Source organism: Heptranchias perlo, chromosome 14, assembly GCF_035084215.1.
Source record: "Heptranchias perlo isolate sHepPer1 chromosome 14, sHepPer1.hap1, whole genome shotgun sequence".
Classification (NCBI taxonomy): Eukaryota; Metazoa; Chordata; class Chondrichthyes; order Hexanchiformes; family Hexanchidae; genus Heptranchias; species Heptranchias perlo.
In genome coordinates, this window is record NC_090338.1 from 14,953,127 (window position 1) to 14,973,031 (window position 19,905).

Genomic DNA, 19,905 nt, shown 5'->3' on the forward strand with positions numbered 1-19,905 from the left:
TTGTTACCTCTAGAATTTAAGGAATTGGTACTCAGTAAAATAATGGGACTCAAGGCGGATAAATCCCCTGGACCTGATGGCTTACATCCGAGGATCTTGAGGGAAGTGGCAGTAGGGATTGTGGATGCTTTGGTAATAATTTTCCAAAATTCTCTGGACTTGGCAAAGGTCCCGGCATATTGGAAAACTGCTAATGTAACACCCTTATTTAAAAAGGGTAGTAGGCAGAAGGCTGGAAATTATAGACCAGTTAGCCTAACATCTGTGGTGGGTAAAATTTTGGAATCTATTATTAAGGAGACAGTAGCGGAACATTTGGATAAACATAATTTAATAGGACAAAGTCAGCATGGCTTCACGAAGGGGAAGTCATGTCTGACAAATTTGCTTGAGTTCTTTGAGGACATAACGTACAGGGTGGATAAAGGGGAACCAGTGGACGTAGTGTATTTAGACTTCCAGAAGGCATTCGACAAGGTGCCACATAAAAGATTATTGCTCAAGATAAAGAATCACTGGATTGGGGGTAATGTTCTGGCATGGGTGGAGGATTGGTTATCTAACAGGAAGCAGAGAGTTGGGATAAATGGTTCATTCTCGGACTGGCAACCAGTAGCCAGTGGTGTTCCGCTGGGGTCGGTGCTGGGTCCCCAACTCTTTACAATCTATATTAACGATTTGGAGGAGGGGACCGAGTGTAACGTATCAAAGTTTGCAGATGATACAAAGTTGGGAGGGAAAGTGGAGAGTGAGGAGGACATAAAAAACCTACAGGGGGATATAGACAGGTTGGGTGAGTGGGCGGAGATTTGGTAGATGCAGTACAATATTGGAAAATGTGAGGTTATGCACTTTGGCAGGAAAAATCAGAGAGCAAGTTATTATCTTAAAGGCGAGAAACTGGAAAGTACTGCAGTACAAAGGGATCTGGGGGTCCTAGTGCAAGAAGATCAAAAAGTTGTATGCAGGTGCAGCAGGTGATCAGGAAGGCCAACGGAATGTTGGCTTTTATTGCTAGAGGGATAGAATATAAAAACAGGGAGGTATTGCTGCAGTTATATAAGGTATTGGTGAGACCGCACCTGGAATACTGCATACAGTTTTGGTCTCCATACTTAAGAAAAGACATACTTGCTCTCGAGGCAGTACAAAGAAGGTTCACTCGGTTAATCCCGAGGATGAGGGGGCGGACATATGAGGAGAGGTTGAGTAGATTGGGACTCTACTCATTGGAGTTCAGAAGAATGAGAGGCGATCTTATTGGGTATAGAGGGATATGGGCCAAGTGCAGGCAATTGGGACTAGCTTAGTGGTATAAACTGGGCAACATGGACATGTTGGGCCAAAGGGCCTGTTTCCATGTTGTAAACTTCTATGATTCTATGATCCTATAAGATTGTGAAGGGGCTTGATCGGGTGGATGCGGTAAGGATGTTCCCAAGGATGGGTGAAACTAGAACTAGGGGGCATAATCTTAGAATAAGGGGCTGCTCTTTCAAAACTGAGATGAGGAGAAACTTCTTCACTCAGAGGGTAGTAGGTCTGTGGAATTTGCTGCCCCAGGAAGCTGTGGAAGTTACATCATTAAATAAATTTAAAACAGAAATCGACAGTTTCCTAGAAGTAAAGGGAATTAGGGATTACGGGGAGCAGGCAGGAAATTGGACATGAATTTAGATTTGAGATTAGGATCAGATCAGCCATGATCTTATTGAATGGCGGAGCAGGCTCGAGGGGCCGATTGGCCTACTCCTGCTCCTATTTCTTATGTTCTTATGTTCTTATGAATTGACTATTTCAATGTTCTCCTGGCTGACCTCCCATCTTTCACTATCCATTTTCTTGAGCTCATCCAAAATTCTGCTGCTCACATCCTAATCACCCATCACCCCTGTGCTTGCTCACCTACATTGGCTCCCAGTCCGGCAACGCCTCGATTTTAAAATTCTCATCCTTGTTTTCAATTCCCTCCATGGCCTCACCCCTCCCTATCTCTGTGACTTCCTCCAGCCAAACAACCCTCTGAGATCTCTGCGCTCCTCCAATTCTGGCGTCTTGCGCATCCCTGATTTTAATCGCTGCACCATTGGTGGCCATATCTTCAGGTGCCTAGGCCCTAAGCTCTGGAATTCCCTCCCTAAACCTATCCGCCTCTCTACCTCTCTCTCCTCCTTTAAGATGCTCCTTAAAACCTACCTCTTTGACCAATCATTTGGTCACCTGTCCTAATATCTCCTCATATGGCTTGGTGTCAAATTTTGTTTGATTACGGTCCTGTGAAGCACCTTGGGACATTTTACTGCGTTAAAGGCACTATATAAATGCAAGTTTTTGCTGTTGTTGTTGAGCACATAATCCAGACTGACACTTCAGTGCAATACTGAGGGAATACTGCACTGCTGGAGGTGCCTTCTTTCAGGTGAGATGTTAAACCCAGGCCCCATCTGCCCTCTTAGGCAGACATAAAAGATCCCATCATTTCGAAGAAGAACAGGGGAATTTTCCCCAGTGTCCGGGCCAATATTTATCTCTCAACCAGCATCACTACAAAAAACTGATTATCTAGTCATTATCACATTGGTGTTTGAGGGACCTTGCAAATTGGCTGCCATGTTTCCTACATTACAAGAGTGACTACACTTCAAACGTTCATTGGCTGTAAAGCGCTTTGGGACATCCTGAGTTCATGTCAGGCGCTCTATAAATGCAAGTCTTTTCACATTACTGTACCAGAAAAAGTGGCTGAATAACTCAGTTCATAAAGTGGCCCTCTCCATTATAAATCCAATGTGAGAGAACAAACTATTAAAAATAAATAAATAATTTTATAATCAAGCTATTTACATGAAATCACCAGATGTTGATGTATGCAACACTGAGACTATTTACAAGATACTGCAAGACAGTGACTTTGAGGTGTATATCAAAGTCACTGCACTTCAAAAGGAATTCGTTGGATGAAGTGTTTGTGAAGATTCAATGTGGTAACGGCAATTTGCATTTATGTAGCACCTTCAATGTAGAAAACGTCCTAAACGCACTTTGCAGAGGGGCGAGAGAAAATAAATCAAACAGAAAATAAAATTGAGGACAAGCTTTGTGGGAGAGCAAGAAATGACTGAAAGTTTGGTTAAAAAAAAAGACAGACTTGCATTCATATAGCGCCTTTCACGACATCCCAAAGTGCTTTGCAGCCAATTAAGTACTTTTTGAAGTGCGGTTACCGTGGTGATGCAGGAAACACAGCACCCAATTTGTGCATAGCAAGGCCCCACAAACAGCGATGAGATAATGACCAAATCATCTGTTTTAGTGATGTTGGTTGAGGGAGAAATGTTGGCCAGGACACCGGGGAAAATTCCCCTGCTCTTTTTCAAAATAGTGCCGTGGGATCTTTTACGTCCACCTGAGAGGTCAGACAGGATCTCGGTTTAACGTCTCATCCAAAAGAACTGGACCTCAGTACTGCACTGCGGTGTCAGCCTAGTCTCTGGAGTGTCTTGAACCCACGACATTCAGACTCAAAGATGAGAATGCTACCACTGAGCCTCAACTGACATGTGACTTTGAGATGGACTTTGGGAAGGTTTTTAAAAGTGGCCAGCGGAGGAATTTAGGGAGGGAGTTCCAGAGAGTAGGGCCAAGGTGGGCATTCTGAGATAGGTTGTGTACTTTCAGCTTTGAGTCTCACTCGATGGGAGCACAGGTGAGAGAATCGGAGATGCAGGTCAGCTCCCTAATTAGTGCCGCTCTTGAATTTCCCGTCATTAAAATCAAAAAATTGCACCTCAAATAGAAAGAAACTGCTGCTTGGCTAATTGAATGATCCGTTGTTTTCTGATTTAACATTAGCCGGAACATGATGGAAAAATCCATTCCCACCTTGAGCGTGAGTGTAATTGCTGAAGATGCAGAATTAATTTTTGAATCAGAATTGATGTCCACGAAATTCTCGGTAGTCAAGAGATCAATGCAGCACTCTGTGTGGGACTGAGCGATACGGCTAGTCTGGGTGGAGTGCGCTGATTTCAGCCGGGGTAGCAGTGGGCTTGCTACAATTTATCACTATTCCCTCGGCCAGAGGGAAAAAATCAGCTAGGGTTCCACTTCCTGATCCCCCGGTGCTCCAGTGGCACCTGCTGGAAGGCGTGCTTTCGCAGACATTAGCAAGGACAAGATTGGGCTTGGCTGTGATGCCCTCTGTGGTCAAATAGTCTGCTGAGAATCATTAGGGGAGATTTTCAGTCGCCGCCCAGTGGAAATGGGGCCTTAGTGGCCCAAAAATGGTGGGGAATGACTTACCGTCCTGGTCCAGTCTATGGTGTGGCCATATTCCGAAGGGCCGACTGCTGGGCGTCCAGAAAGCCCGCCTGAATCAGGTGATAGGCCCTTTTAATGTTCAAATTGTGATCCAGTGATGTACATAGGACTCGAATTGCCATTTTAGGACTCAACTGGGCGATGTACACTCTGCCCGGTTTCAGCTGGTGGTACAGCCAAGAGCAGCCCAGAAGATACGGCAGCTGCGGAATTTAAATTGAATTAATTAAATAAAATCTGGAATTTAAAAAAAACTAGTCTCAGTAATGGTGGCCATTAAACTATCAGATTGTCATAAAAACGCTTCTGGTTCACTAATGTCCTTCAGGGAAGGAAACCTGCCATCCATACCCGGTCTGGCCTATATGTGACTCCAGATCCACAGCAATGTGGTTGATTTTTAATTGCCCTCTGAAATGGCCTAGCAAGCCACTCAAGTTGTAAAATCTCACTAAAGAAAGTCATAATAAGAATAAAACCGGACGGACCACCCGGCATCAGACCACTAGGCACAGACACGACAAAGGCAAACCAAGCCCAGTCGACCCTGCAAAGTCCTCCTCACGAACATCTGAGGACTTGTGCCAAAATTGGGAGAGGTGTCCCACAGACTAGTCAAGCAACAGCCTGACATAGCCATACTCACAGAATCATACCTTTCAGCCAACGTCCCAGACTTGTCCATCACCATCCCTGGGTATGTCCTGTCCCACCGGCAGAACAGACCCACCAGAGGTGGCGGTACAGCGATATACAGTCAGGAGGGAGTGGCCCTGGGAGTCCTCAACATTGACTCTGGACCCCATGAAATCTCATGGCATCAGGTCAAACATGGGCAAGGAAACCTCCTGCTGATTACTACCTACCGTCCTCCCTCAGCTGATAAATCAGTCCTCCTCCATGTTGAGCACCACTTGGAGGAAGCACTGAGGGTAGCAAGCGCACAGAATGTACTCTGGGTGAGGGACTTCAATGTCCATCACCAAGAGTGACTCGGTAGCACGTCTACTGACCGAACTGGCTGAGTCCTGAAGGACATAGCTGCCAGATTGGGCCTGCGGCAGGTGGTGAGCGAACCAACACGAGGGAAAAACTTACTTGACCTCGTCCTCACCAATCTACCTGTCGCAAATGCATCTGTCCATGACAGTATTGGTAGGAGTGACCAACGCACAGTCCTCGTGGAGATGAAGTCCTGTCTTCGCACTGAGGACACCATCCAACGTGTTGTGTGGCACTATCACCGTGCTAAATGGGATAGAATCAGAACAGATCTAGCAGCTCAAAACTGGGCATCCATGAGGCGCTGTGGGCCACCAGCAGCAGCAGATTTGCATTCCAGCACAATCTGTAACCTCATGGCCTGGCATATTCCTCACTCTACCATTACCAACAAGCCAGGGGTCAACCCTGGTTCAATGAGCAGTGTAGAAGAGCATGCCAGAAGCAGCACCAGGCGTACCTAAAAATAAGGTGCCAACCTGGTGAAGCTACAACTCAGGACTACATGCATGCTAAACAGCGGAAGCAACATGTTATAGACAGAGCGAAGCGATTCCACAACCAACGGATCAGATCAAAGCTCTGCAGTCCTGCCACATTCAGTCGTGAATGGTGGTAGACAATTAAACAACCAACAGGAGGAGAAGGCTCTGTAAACATCTCTATCCTCAATGATGGCGGAGTCCAGCACGTGTGTGCAAAAGACAAGGCTGAAGTGTTTGCAACCATCTTCAGCCAGAAGTGCCGAGTGGATGATCCATCTCGGCCTCCTCCCGATATCACCACCATCACAGAAGCCAGTCTTCAGCCAATTCGATTCACTCTACGTGATATCAAGAAACGGCTGAGTGCACTGGATACAGCAAAGGCTATGGGCCCCGACAACATCCAGCTGTAGCGCTGAAGTCTTGTGCTCCAGAACTAGCTGCGCCTCTTGCCAAATTGTTCCAGTACAGCTACAACACTGGCATCTACCCGACAATGTGGAAATTTGCCCAGGTATGTCCTGTCCAGTCCACAAAAAGCAGGACAAATCCATTCCGGCCAATTACCGCCCCTTCAGCCTACTCTCAATCATCAGCAAAGTGATGGAAGGTGTTGTCGACAGTGCTATCAAGCAGCACTTACCAAAAACCTACTCAAGGATGCTCAGTTTGGATTCCACCAGGACCACTCGGCCCCAGACCTCATTGCAGCCTTGGTCCAAACATGGACAAAAGAGCTGAATTCCAGAGGTGAGGTGAGAGTGACTGCCCTTGACATCAAGGCAGCATTTGACCGAGTGTGGCACCAAGGAGCCCTAGTAAAATTGAAGTCAATGGGAATCAGCGGGAAACTCTCCAGTGGCTGAAGTCATACCTAGCACAAAGGAAGATGGTAGTGGTTGTTGGAGGCCAATCATCTCAACCCCAGGACATTGCTGCAGGAGTTCCTCAAGGCAGTGACCTAGGCCCAACCATCTTCAGCTGCTTCATCAATGACCTTCCCTCCATCATAAGGTCAGAAATGGGGATGTTCGCTGATGATTGCACGTTGTTGAGTTCCATTCGCAACCCCTCAGATAATAAAGCAGTCCATGCCTGCATGCAGCAAGACCTGGACAATATTCAGGCTTGGGCTGATAAGTGGCAAGTAACATTCGTGCCAGACAAGTGCCAGGCAATGACCATTTCCAACAAGAGAGAGTCTAACCATCTCCCCTTGACATTCAACAGCATTACCATTGCCGAATCCCCCACCATCAACATCCTGGGGGTCATCATTGACCAAAAACTTAACTGGACCAGCCATATAAATACTGTGGCTACAAGAGCAGGTCAGAAGCTGGGTATTCTGCAGTGAGTGATTCACATCCTGACTCCCCAAAGCCTTTCCACCATCTACAAGGCACAAGTCAGGAGTGTGTTGGAATACTCTCCACTTGCCTGGATGAGTGCAGCTCCAACAACACTCAAGAAGCTCGACACCATCCAGGACAAAGCAGCCCGCTTGATTGACACCCCATCCACCACCCTAAACATTCACTTCCTTCACCACCAGCGCACGGTGGCTGCAGTGTGTACCATCCACAGGATGCACTGCAGCAACTCGCCAAGGCTTCTTCAACAACACCTCCCAAACCCGCAACCTCTACCACCTAGAAGGACAAGAGCAGCAGGCACATGGGAACAACACCACATGCACGTTCCCCTCCAAGTTACACACCATCCCGACTTGGAAATATATCGCCGTTCCTTCATCATCGCTGGGTAAAAATCCTGGAACTCCCTTCCTAACAGCACTGTGGGAGAACCTTCACCACACGGACTGCAGCGATTCAAGAAGGCGGCTCACCACCACCTTCTCAAGGGCAATTAGGGATGGGCAATAAATGCTGGTCTCGCCAGCGAAGCCCACATCCCATGAACGAATAAAAAAAAGATAAGCTTTAATTTATTTTTGCAGGGCCAGTTGGAGCAAGAATGCTCCTCCAGGTTTCACAAGAATAACCTGGGCCACTGCCGCACCAGATCACACCCCCTGCCCCCTTCCGAGAATTCCCCCCTCCCCCAAACCGACTCCAGACCTACCTTTATCTGGGCTTAGAGGCAAACCAGGCCACCTAATATTGCGGCGGCCCAGAGATGGAGGGCTGTCCGAGGGGCACTAGTTTCCACTCCCAGCCCTATATTAACGAGGCCCAGCCCTCATAGTTGACCAGGCCTCCCATCGGCACCATTTGCTTGCCCGAAAACCGCACAGAGGGAAGATCCACCCCGTTGTCCAGGCTGAGATATGAAAAACGGACAAGATTACTGAGGGCAACGGGTGCTGGTGGAAGTTTATCCTGCCATCAGTCACCATCTTCTGGAGAAGAGGGAAAACTGGGGGAAGAAAGTAGTCCAGACACTGCTTCCCAGTCACTGCATTGTTAGAACGGTCTTGATCATTCTTAGAGTGCCTGTTGAGAACAGTTTGAATTTGAAAACGAGAATCAATATTATATTCTAAGAGCCGACAAGTGTAGGCCCATTTATGAACCAGACTTTCCAGTTGGCACAGTTCAATGATCAAGTCCAGGTTACATCATTTCACATGCAGTGCTCTCCAGTAAAATCATGTTCGAAAAAAGGGCAGATAATTCTGATAAACTGAGTGGTTAAATCAATATTTCGCAAGATTGAGTAAAAAACCTTGATCTGTTGAAAGTGCTGATATGCTTCGTTCTCAGCTCATTTCATTTGCTAAAGTATGGATCAAAATTGATAATCTTTTGGTGTGGAGGGGTGGATATTTTATGCTCATCAAAGGTGATGGATGTGACTGCTGGGGAATAGAAAAAGAGTTAAGCTGCCTTTAGTTTGCCTCAATAATGTGCTGTATCCCCAACTTCAGAATAACGTTCCCTTCAGAGAATGATTATGAAAATGATTCCTCTGCCTCGAGTGACCAGATGTAAGGAATCTTACAACACCAGGTTATAGTCCAACAGTTTTATTTGAAAATCACAAGCTTTCGGAGTTTACCTCCTTCGTCAGGTGACGAAGGAGGTAAACTCCGAAAGCTTGTGATTTTCAAATAAAACTGTTGGACTATAACCTGGTGTTGTAAGATTACATACATTTGTCCACCCCAGTCCATCACCGCGGCATCTCCACATCAGAGTGACCAGACGAAGCCTTTCTTGTGTTGAATTTTGCCATCGTATTAAAATTTTTTAAAATGACAGCAAAAAGGAGAAAATAACAACCAAACATATAAAAGTGACAGGGAGGTAGAAACAGGAGAGGTTATAATCAAGTCAAAGTGGTTTTAATCACCCACCGAGCCACTTTGTTAACTGTACACCAGGTGACATGACGGCATAGTGCAGGCTCCTTTTAAAATTGGTAGCTGAATTCTTCTGAAAGGAACGCTGCTGGTGTTGAGAGTCGTGAGATATTACAGCGGCCAGCTGCGGTTAGTTTGCTTGCGGATCACAGTTGAGCAGTCTGGCTTGTCCATCTTCCCACTGTGCGTTCTGACAGCTCCCCTGATGGGCGTCACGCTCCCTATAATCTGAACACCGAGGAGTTAATTACTGCTGTCACCGGTGTCACTGTGCAAAAAGCTGCCTAAATCCCATCACGTTTATTAAAGGGCAACCCCCTTCCCCAGCTGTCATCTCCTGCTCCTTCCTAAACCCAGCAAACTATTCCCAGCACGAGTTAAACAAACTGACTTACAAGCGTTAGCTTGTGCGGTGATATTAAGGCTGTAATTCTAAAAGGCACTGGTCACAAAATTTGTATGAGGACAACTGTCCGATGCATAATAGCTGGAAAATAATTATTCATTGATATCACAGTGAATATCATAGATATTATACAGTGCAAGACTTGCAGACGCCCACACATTTTTATTTTTAATGTTTTGGGAGGGGTTGCAGCCAATCGAAACCCCTGGTACTGTTCCCCACTGTGAGTCATCGCCTTCAGAAGAGGAGAGAGAATTAAAAGGAAAATGTCACTTATTATATGATTTCTCTTTAATCTGCAAGCATTTGCAAGCCTGGTGTCACAACAGAATCACTACTATTTCATTTGCTTCCACTTCCCTCCTTCGTGATTTTTGTCCTGTGACACACATAAATATATATCATTTTAAAGTTGCGGTATTCTTAAATTGAGTCCAAGCAATGTACTGGATAAAAAATTGTAAACAATTTTACAACACCAAGTTATAGTCCAGCAATTTTATTTTAAATTCACAAGCTTTCGGAGGCTTCCTCCTTCGTCAGGTGACGAAGGAGGAAGCCTCCGAAAGCTTGTGAATTAAAAATAAAATTGCTGGACTATAACTTGGTGTTGTAAAATTGCTGGACTATAACTTGGTGTTGTAAAATTGTTTACAATTGTCAACCCCAGTCCATCACCGGCATCTCCACATCTGGATAAAAAAGCAATGGCTGTGATACTGAGATACTTCTTCTGACTGACGGCTCTTTGATCCAATGAGATCTGTTACTTGCATCCTACCAGGTGTAATGGGACAGGCCAAGTCTAGAAATTACTGGCGGTGATCTTAAAGGACAAACACTTAATGAGTTTGTACGACATCCCTCTGTCACCTGATTTAACACAGGTGCTATCCTGTTCATTTTAATACTTCAATTAAAATAATAATGAGTGCCATGTGAATATGTTAAGCATTCGTCCACCACACTGTGGCTCAGTGTTCAAGTCCCACTCCGGGGACTCGAGCACAAAATTTAGGCTGACACTTCAGTGCAGTACTGAGCAAGTCCTGCACAGTCAGAGGTTCTGTCTTTTGGATGAGATGTTAAACCAAGGCCCTGTCTGCCCTCTCAGGTGGATGTAAAAGATCCCATGGCACTATTTTGAAGAAGAGCAGAGGAGGTTTCCCTGATGTCCTGGTCAAAATTTATTTCAACATCACTAAAACAGATTATATCTGGTCATTATCACATTGCTGTTGTAGGGACCTTGCTATCTGCAAATTGGCTGCCATGCTTGCTGCAATAAAACAGTGACTACGCTTCAAAAGTACTTTGTGGGCTGTAAAGCACTTTAGGACATCCTGAGATCATGAAAGGCACTATATAAATGCAAGTTCTTTCTAATATTGCAAACAGTAATTTCTAGGCTGTTAATTCTGTTCAGCTCATTTCCTGAATATAGTCTGCTTGAAATACAGCTACTACAAGCCATGCTGCCATTGTTGACCAAGGTTGATAGAACTGTTAACATTTTATTGCTTTAATACCTTGTAAAGAAATTGTTCAAAAGTCAAAAGAAAAAATATCTCTCAACACCAGAACATTTCCACTTCTTCAGTTTTCTATCTTGCTTCCACCTTAGGACATAAGTCAATCGGGACCAATGCACCGTCAGGGACTGTGTCTTTCTAAGAGCTAACTAAGAAAAGCTAGAAGAACTTCAAATTGTATATTTAAGTAGTCAATCCAAGTTTATATGTTGTGTAAGCTTGATAATTGCGTTGTATGTCTTACCAACACCTTTTTGTTCTGTGTATCATTTTACTTGGACGGTAGCTTTAGCCTGTACAGTGACCTACTGGTATTGTAGGTTGTGCCATTTGAGGTGTTGGGAGATGGAGAGGGCATCATACGTCGTCTCCAATAAGTAATTTGTAGATTGGGGAGTTGGCAGCGGCAATGGGGAGGGTTCCAGGTTACGATGGGGGGCGGGGGTGGCGGGCGGGAAGCAGCAGCAGAGTGGTTTTAATGTGGAGCCGGGAGGAAGCTCCACATTCAGGTAAGTATATTTTAAACACTTGCCTTGTTGGTTCCGGCCTGTAGCGATCCCTTTAAGGACCGCCTGTTAAGCAGCATCGAGACCTGATTTTCCAGAGTGCAGATGACCTGGTGCCGGCTTTGCATTTACAAAGGGCCTAACGTGTGTTTCAGGCGCGGGCCCTGGACATCTATTTTTTTGCCTACCCCAATATGGCGGCCGGCGGACTTCTGGCTCGCAATGAGCACACACTTCCTGTCCGCTATTTTGGAGGCTTTGGAGGCCTGTTAGTGCCCGAAAAACGGGCGCGCGCGGTCAAATATCTTGGCCAATTTGTGTGTCTTTTATGACTTCTGGTGAAATCTTAAGCGTATATTGAAATGAATGCTAAGGCTGTGTAGTGGAACATGATTGTGTTTATAAATTGACTATTTCATGAATACGTAGATTTGCTAAATACCCGTTTCTATCATGTTTGAGGATAATCAGTAGGAACTTTGATCTTGACTGGCTGCGTTGAGTTAATTTCCTCTCATCCACTTTACTAGTTCTCTATCGGCAACATCTGCAGGCCACAGGAAATAGTCGCCGGCCTACGTGACTGTGTGATAACAATGATGGTGGCTGGGAAGGGTCTTTCACCATTTCCACACTTACGCTACATCTATGTTACAGAACTGCTTTAGGAAGAGTGTTGTGTAACAAATTTAAACTCCTGGTGCTGTGGAATCTACTTTGGTTACACTGTAATGCAGACCCCACAGGACAAGAACAACAGACACACATGTCACGGTTGTTAATGAGTTGTCATTCCCAAGTTCTTTTATCCTGGATGGAGGAGGTACATACAGACCTTCAATTGGGGAACCATATCGAGCCTTTACAACCAAGCTCAATGCAACCCGTTTTCCACAATGCGCTTTCCAATTGGGGTCACCAGATCACACGTACCAAACTAATCAAAGCTGAGCAACAGCGTCAATATTGACAACTCAGAAAAAAAAGTCAGGTTATAAGTCTATGACATTTGAAAACAAATAGTTACATGCGTTTTGTAACTTAGGATATACCCAACATTCCTTCACTTTACATATAGAATGTACAGCACAGAAACAGGCCATTCGGCCCAACTGGTCTATGCCAGCATTTATGTTCCACACAAGCCTTCTCCCTCCTCTCTTCATCGAACCCTATCTGCATATCCTTCCATTCCTTCCCCCTCATGTGTTTATCCTGCTTCCCCTTAATCTATGCTATTCACCTCAACTACTCTTTGTGGTAGCGACTTCTACATTCTTACCACTCTTTGGGTAAAGTGGATTCTCCTGAATTCCTTATTGGATTGATTAGTGACTAGCTAACATTTATGGCCCCTAGTTTTGGGCTCCCCCACAACTGGATACATCTTCTCTACGTCTAGTTTTGGAGGAATCAAAGCATAACTACACAAAAGCCTGAGGTGGGAAATACCAACAGTGAAGGAGCACAGTGGATGGTACATTTCTGAGTTGGGGGGGCGGGGGGAACATGATCCCCTGGAAGATGTTTAAATTAAAAATGATGTATTTTGGTCAATTGTAAACAGTTTTATACTTCAACATACATATCGGATAAGTTACCAGAGAAATGTTCCTTAGCAGAATACCATCACAGAGGTGCCCATTTTTATTTAGTAGTGAGTTAATACCTTATTAAGCTTGTCCAGTGCTTAGGTTCTGAAATGAAGCTTTGTTTTTATTTTAAACCACTAGTAGATTTGGTAAAACTTTGACCTATAAATTGTTGTTATTGTACAGATGCTTAATGTGCTCTTATCAAATCCATCCCTTCACTGTTTTAATTGAGAAGATAACCTGTATACTTGAAAAGGGTTAGTACCTCTGTTACATATAAGTATGATGTGGAGATGCCGGTGATGGACTGGGGTTGACAATTGTAAACAATTTTACAACACCAAGTTATAGTCCAGCAATTTTATTTTAAATTCACAAGCTTTCGGAGGCTTCCTCCTTCGTCAGGTAAATGTTCAGGAGCTCCTTGAAGCCTACGCATTTATACATCACAGAACAATACATGGTGTTTACAGACTGCCCCTGCAACTGCCCGTTGCCAAGGCAATCACCGTGTTCAGACAGAGAGGTGTCACCTGCAGAACCCCCGAATACACATTCAACAAAAAAACAAACAGGAAAAAAAAAACAAACAAAAAAACAAAAAAAAAAAACAGAGAGAGGCAGAAACATCCGGAAGGCAGAGAAAGCCAGCAAATGACCCATTATATTAAAAACAGATAACATTTGTTCGCTGGTGGGGTAACGTGTAGCGTGACATGAACCCAAGATCCCGGTTGAGGCCGTCCTCATGGGTGCGGAACTTGGCTATCAATTTCTGCTCGACGATTTTGCGTTGTCGTGTGTCTCGAAGGCCGCCTTGGAGTACGCTTACCCGAAGGTCGGTGGATGAATGTCCATGACTGCTGAAGTGTTCCCCGACTGGGAGGGAACCCTCCTGTTTGGCGATTGTTGCGCGGTGTCCGTTCATCCGTTGTCGCAGCGTCTGCATGGTCTCGCCAATGTACCATGCTCTGGGGCATCCTTTCCTGCAACGTATGAGGTAGACAACGTTGGCCGAGTCACAGGAGTATGAACCATGCACCTGGTGGGTGGTGTCCTCTCGTGTGATGGTGGTATCTGTGTCGATGATCTGGCATGTCTTGCAGAGGTTACCGTGGCAGGGTTGTGTGGTGTCGTGGACGCTGTTCTCTTGAAAGCTAGGTAATTTGCTGCGAACGATGGTCTGTTTGAGGTTGGGTGGCTGTTTAAAGGCGAGTAGTGGAGGTGTGGGGTTGGCCATAGCGAGGTGTTTGTCCTCATTGATGACATGTTGAAGGCTGCGGAGAACATGGCGTAGTTTCTCCGCTCCGGGGAAGTACTGGACGACAAAGGGTACTCTGTTGGTTGCGTCCCGTGTTGGTCTCCTGACACGGGACGCAACCTCCTCAGGAGACCAACACGGGACGCAACCTCCTCAGGAGACCTCCTCAGGAGACCAACACGGGACGCAACCAACAGAGTACCCTTTGTCGTCCAGTACTTCCCCGGAGCGGAGAAACTACGCCATGTTCTCCGCAGCCTTCAACATGTCATCAATGAGGACAAACACCTCGCTATGGCCATCCCCACACCTCCACTACTCGCCTTTAAACAGCCACCCAACCTCAAACAGACCATCGTTCGCAGCAAATTACCTAGCTTTCAAGAGAACAGCGTCCACGACACCACACAACCCTGCCACGGTAACCTCTGCAAGACATGCCAGATCATCGACACAGATACCACCATCACACGAGAGGACACCACCCACCAGGTGCATGGTTCATACTCCTGTGACTCGGCCAACGTTGTCTACCTCATACGTTGCAGGAAAGGATGCCCCAGAGCATGGTACATTGGCGAGACCATGCAGACGCTGCGACAACGGATGAACGGACACCGCGCAACAATCGCCAAACAGGAGGGTTCCCTCCCAGTCGGGGAACACTTCAGCAGTCATGGACATTCATCCACCGACCTTCGGGTAAGCGTACTCCAAGGCGGCCTTCGAGACACACGACAACGCAAAATCGTCGAGCAGAAATTGATAGCCAAGTTCCGCACCCATGAGGACGGCCTCAACCGGGATCTTGGGTTCATGTCACGCTACACGTTACCCCACCAGCGAACAAATGTTATCTGTTTTTAATATAATGGGTCATTTGCTGGCTTTCTCTGCCTTCCGGATGTTTCTGCCTCTCTCTGTTTTTTTTTTTTGTTTTTTTTTGTTTTTTTTTCCTGTTTGTTTTTTTGTTGAATGTGTATTCGGGGGTTCTGCAGGTGACACCTCTCTGTCTGAACACGGTGATTGCCTTGGCAACGGGCAGTTGCAGGGGCAGTCTGTAAACACCATGTATTGTTCTGTGATGTATAAATGCGTAGGCTTCAAGGAGCTCCTGAACATTTACCTGACGAAGGAGGAAGCCTCCGAAAGCTTGTGAATTTAAAATAAAATTGCTGGACTATAACTTGGTGTTGTAAAATTGTTTACATATAAGTATGTCAAGCTTTTGTACAGTATCACTGATGGTAGTTTCTAAGCAACAACTTGCATTTATTTAGTGCCTTTAATGTAGTAAAACATTCCAAAGCGCTTCACACGAGGGTTACATAAGAACATTAGAAATAGGAGCAGGAGTAGGTCACATGCTCCTCACGCCTGCTCCACCATTGAATCAGGTCATGGCAGATCTTCGACCTTAACTCCACTTGCCCACCCAGTCCCCATATCCCTTGATTCCCCTCGAGTCCAGAAAACTGTCTATCTCAGCCTTGAATATATTCAACGAATAAACATCCACAGTCCTCTGGGGTAGAGAATACCAAAGATTCACAGCCCTCTGAATGAAGAAATTCCTCCTTGTCTCAGTCTTATATGGCCGACCCCTTATCCTGCGATTATGCCCCCTAGTTCTAGACTCTCCAGCCATGGGAAACAACCTCTCAGCATCTACCCTGTCAAGCCCCCTCATAATCTTATATGTTTCAATAAGATCACCTCTCATTCTTCTAAACTCCAGAGAGTATAGGCCCATTCTACTCGTAGGGCCGGAGGAGGTTACAGAGATCGGGAGGGGAGAGGCCATGGAGGGATTTGCAAGCAAGGATGAGAATTTTAAATTTGAGGCATTGCTGGACCCGGAGCCAATATAGGTCAGTGAGCACAGGGGTGATGGGTGTACCTTTAGCCGTGACCTAATTCTGGAAATTGTTGTCGCTGCAGTTGAATACTAATCCCGTAATGTTTACTTCATTTGTTACTTCCTCCTCCCTCACTCCCTCTTCATTCTGCTGATGCAAGCCCAGCTGATCCACACACCTCCAGTGGTGAAGTTGGCAGCAGTCGATACCTGCTCTGATCTAATTGCCACCATACAGCAGGGTGCTAGGAAATGAGCGACAGCAGCCTAATGGTGGCCCTCCCTCTGCTCAGTGCCGCCTCACAGTTGTGCAGCTGAGATCAGAAGCTAAGCGGAATAGATAGAGGTGAACCTCAGCCCCATCACTGCATGGTGTCCCCCATTGTTGCCATGCCAACTTTATTTATCGAAGGATACGTTTGTAGTTGCATTGGGCCTCACTCAATGCTGATTATAAACCTGATCAAGATGATGTATCCACTGGTAATCTCTAATTATCTCATTCACTATTGATGTCGTTTTATAATGGAAGTTTCATCTTGAGTTTCAAAGGTTAGTTGCTGGGTGAATGTCAACAGAAAAACTCATTATATAAAATTGCTCAGCTGTGCATGAATGAAATTCGACTATAGTTTCTTTTATTAATGGCTAGGAATATGCAGATTACCCCGATTTACAGGAACTGATCTTGCCGACTCAAGCCATTTTTAAAAAGACAATACAACAGAACTAAATTTGGAGGAGCCTCTGTACGTTACAATTGATTAATCTTTCTTTTGAGGTTGAGTTTAGAGAGAATTAGAATAATTTTATTTTTAGAAATTTAATTAGTGAGGCATTTTTGAATTAATAATCTCAGACTAGATATCTTTCCTTAAATATATACAAGTTGTGGTAGAATTCCTCTTGATGATATTATAGTGACTATGGTATTTAATGGTGAAACATTATTAATTAGCTATAATGGTGACCAGCTAACTGTGGGATGTGCATCAGAGACCATGGGAGTTTATTTTTGTGAACTGGGCATTCTCATGATATCACAGCCATTCTTGTCTTCAGGGCTATTTTCCTAAGGATGCCTAAAAAAAAAATCTCAGCTCTAGCGATGTACAGTGCTTCAAGTGTCTCTGCAGATGCCTAAGATCAGATATAGTTGATCCAAATGGCCCAAAGTTATCAGCCTCCAACTGGACTAAAGACAGGAATTGCTCACACATGGACATTTGATGCAAATTCAGTAATCTTCATTTACAAATATAGCTTCACAAAGGCTAGTAGGCAATTGACACCACTTAATGCTGAGTTAGGATTTTATATTGAGGCAAGTAACATGGAATCTTAGAGGTGAGCGGGTATGTTTTCATCAAAGCTACCAACACTGGGCAAGTCCTAGGAGAGACATTTTTATTCATAAGATGTATACCTAGGCCCTATTGTTATAACTGAGGGCTTTTACACCACTGTCGTTAATGGGATTGCCCTCCCCGCTTAAAGCTATTTATTTTCCAGGTAGAGAAAAGGGGAAATGCTAAGAATTGCTAGCTGAACATGGAAATATTAACAGGCTTGGTTATCATATCAGTGCCTCTATTTACCCAAAGTTGCAGTATTGCAGTTTCTTTTAATGTATAACCACAGTACAGGTTTCATAAGGATATAATAAATGTAAAGTGGAGTGTGAGACCTCCAACAAAAGGCTCTAATGTGCATTTGGACCAGTTATGCATGATCCTATCACTAGGCATAATTGAATTATACCATAAATATTTTTAGGAAAATGAAGACATCTATTAGGCCCAATAAGCTTACTACTTTTGGAGTTATCTCAAATCCATCTGATAACCTTCCTATTATATCCCCCAATACCCTTCTCTCTCCAGGATCACACCCACTTGCCACTGGAACCCATTTATACTGTTCAGTTGAATGATCTTTTATTGCAAATTGTTCCACAAGTCTTTAGTGAACAAACGTTTGGCCACCTTTTCCTTCCTACTCCTAACTGCCTTTTGTCCCTTGATATTTGAACCCTTCACTGTAGTGAACAATTTGCCTGGCTCACGTTTTTCAATTGCCTTAGACTTGCATAGAATTTTCAACACAGAAACAGGCCATTCGACCCAACTGGTCTCTGCAGGTGTTTATGCTCACACGAGCTTCCTCCCATCCCTCTTCATCTAACCCGATCAGCATATCCTTCTATTCCTTTATCCCTCCTATTTTATCTACCTTCCCCTTAAATGCATCCATGATATTCGCCTCAACTACTCCATGTGGTGGTGAGTTCCACATTCTAACCACTCTCTGGGTAAAGAAGTTTCTCCTGAATTCCTTATTGGATTTATTAGTTTTGGACTCCCCCACAAGTGGAAACATCTTCTCTACATCTACCCTATCAAACCCCTTCATAATTTCAAAGACTTCAATCAGATCGCCCTCAGCCTTCTCTTTTCTAAAGAAAAAAGCCCCAGCCTGTTCAGTCTTTCCTGATAGTTATAACCTCTCAGTTCATCCTTGTAAATCTTTTTTGCACCTTCTGCAGTGCATCTATATCCTTTTCATCATTGCAGAATCTTCAATTAGATCATCTTAAAATGTCATCTTATGTAGTGATGGGCAATATAATGAGCATGGGAGGCACTAACAACTGAGCTACAAATTGTATATGCATCATGCATTAATGTTTTCAATCTAAAGTACCCATTTCCTATAATGGATATAAAATTAGAAGAGACTTGTACTGTGTTGACCAGAATTATGTTACAATGAGTACGGACTCAACTATCTTTATTAAAAGTTTTGTCACAGCCCTGTTATCATAATAAGCTTAGTTCGGTGTTTTCTTTAAACCTGCAATGGATCTCTCCAAACTGTCAATATTTCTTGTTCCAGATGAGAATTAACTGCAAGGATGTTTCTGCGGAGACCCTCTACGATGTTCTTCATGACACGCACTACAGAAAGAAATGGGACACTAATATGATTGAGACCTACGATATTGGCCGGCTGACGGTGAATGCAGATGTGGGGTATTACTCCTGTAAGTAACTCCAGAGACCAGATTTTTACCCTGAAACGTAACTCTTGTGAAATTGTGCAACGGCAAATTGTTAGGCTGAAGCAGCTGAGATGCTGACTTCAAGTACAGCGTCATCTAGAGCACAGACTAAGACATTATCTGTATATGTGTATGTGTGTTTAATACATAAAATAGATAGTTAAGAGAGACACAAAGAGAGCATCGTCCATGGTGGGGAGGGAGGGCGTTGGGAGCAGTTAGTAAGCCAGCAATGATATTACTGTAAAACATTATTCGTTTAAAATGCTGCTGATGACTTCTTCGCATCAATTCAAGAAAAAGGAAGGTAAAACAGATAACATGGTGGAGAAATCAGGATAATCTTGCAGCCTACCAAGATCTTCAATAGGTCTGAGTGGACACTTTGTGTGACAGAGATTCCAGGTGACAGCGTCACGTTAATTGGGTACTTAGTCTACAAGTGGTAATGTTATTTCCTACCACATCACATTTTTTAGGGTAGGGATGTCCAAACCACAGGCCATGTGGTACGTCTGGCCCCCAAGCCTTGGCAATACAGCCGCAAAGCCCAG

The 19,905-nt window shown here is 44.6% G+C and overlaps 1 protein-coding gene across 2 annotated transcripts in view; it reads left to right on the plus strand.

Annotated features, from left to right (window-relative positions):
• Positions 1–19,905, plus strand: part of stard15 (StAR-related lipid transfer (START) domain containing 15) — a 93,177-nt gene that overhangs the window by 44,359 nt on the left and 28,913 nt on the right. For both annotated transcript variants that reach the window (XM_067996049.1, XM_067996048.1), the window contains one exon: positions 19,186–19,333. In XM_067996049.1, coding sequence (XP_067852150.1) covers positions 19,186–19,333 — 148 coding nt within the window. The remainder of the gene's footprint in view (positions 1–19,185; positions 19,334–19,905) is intronic.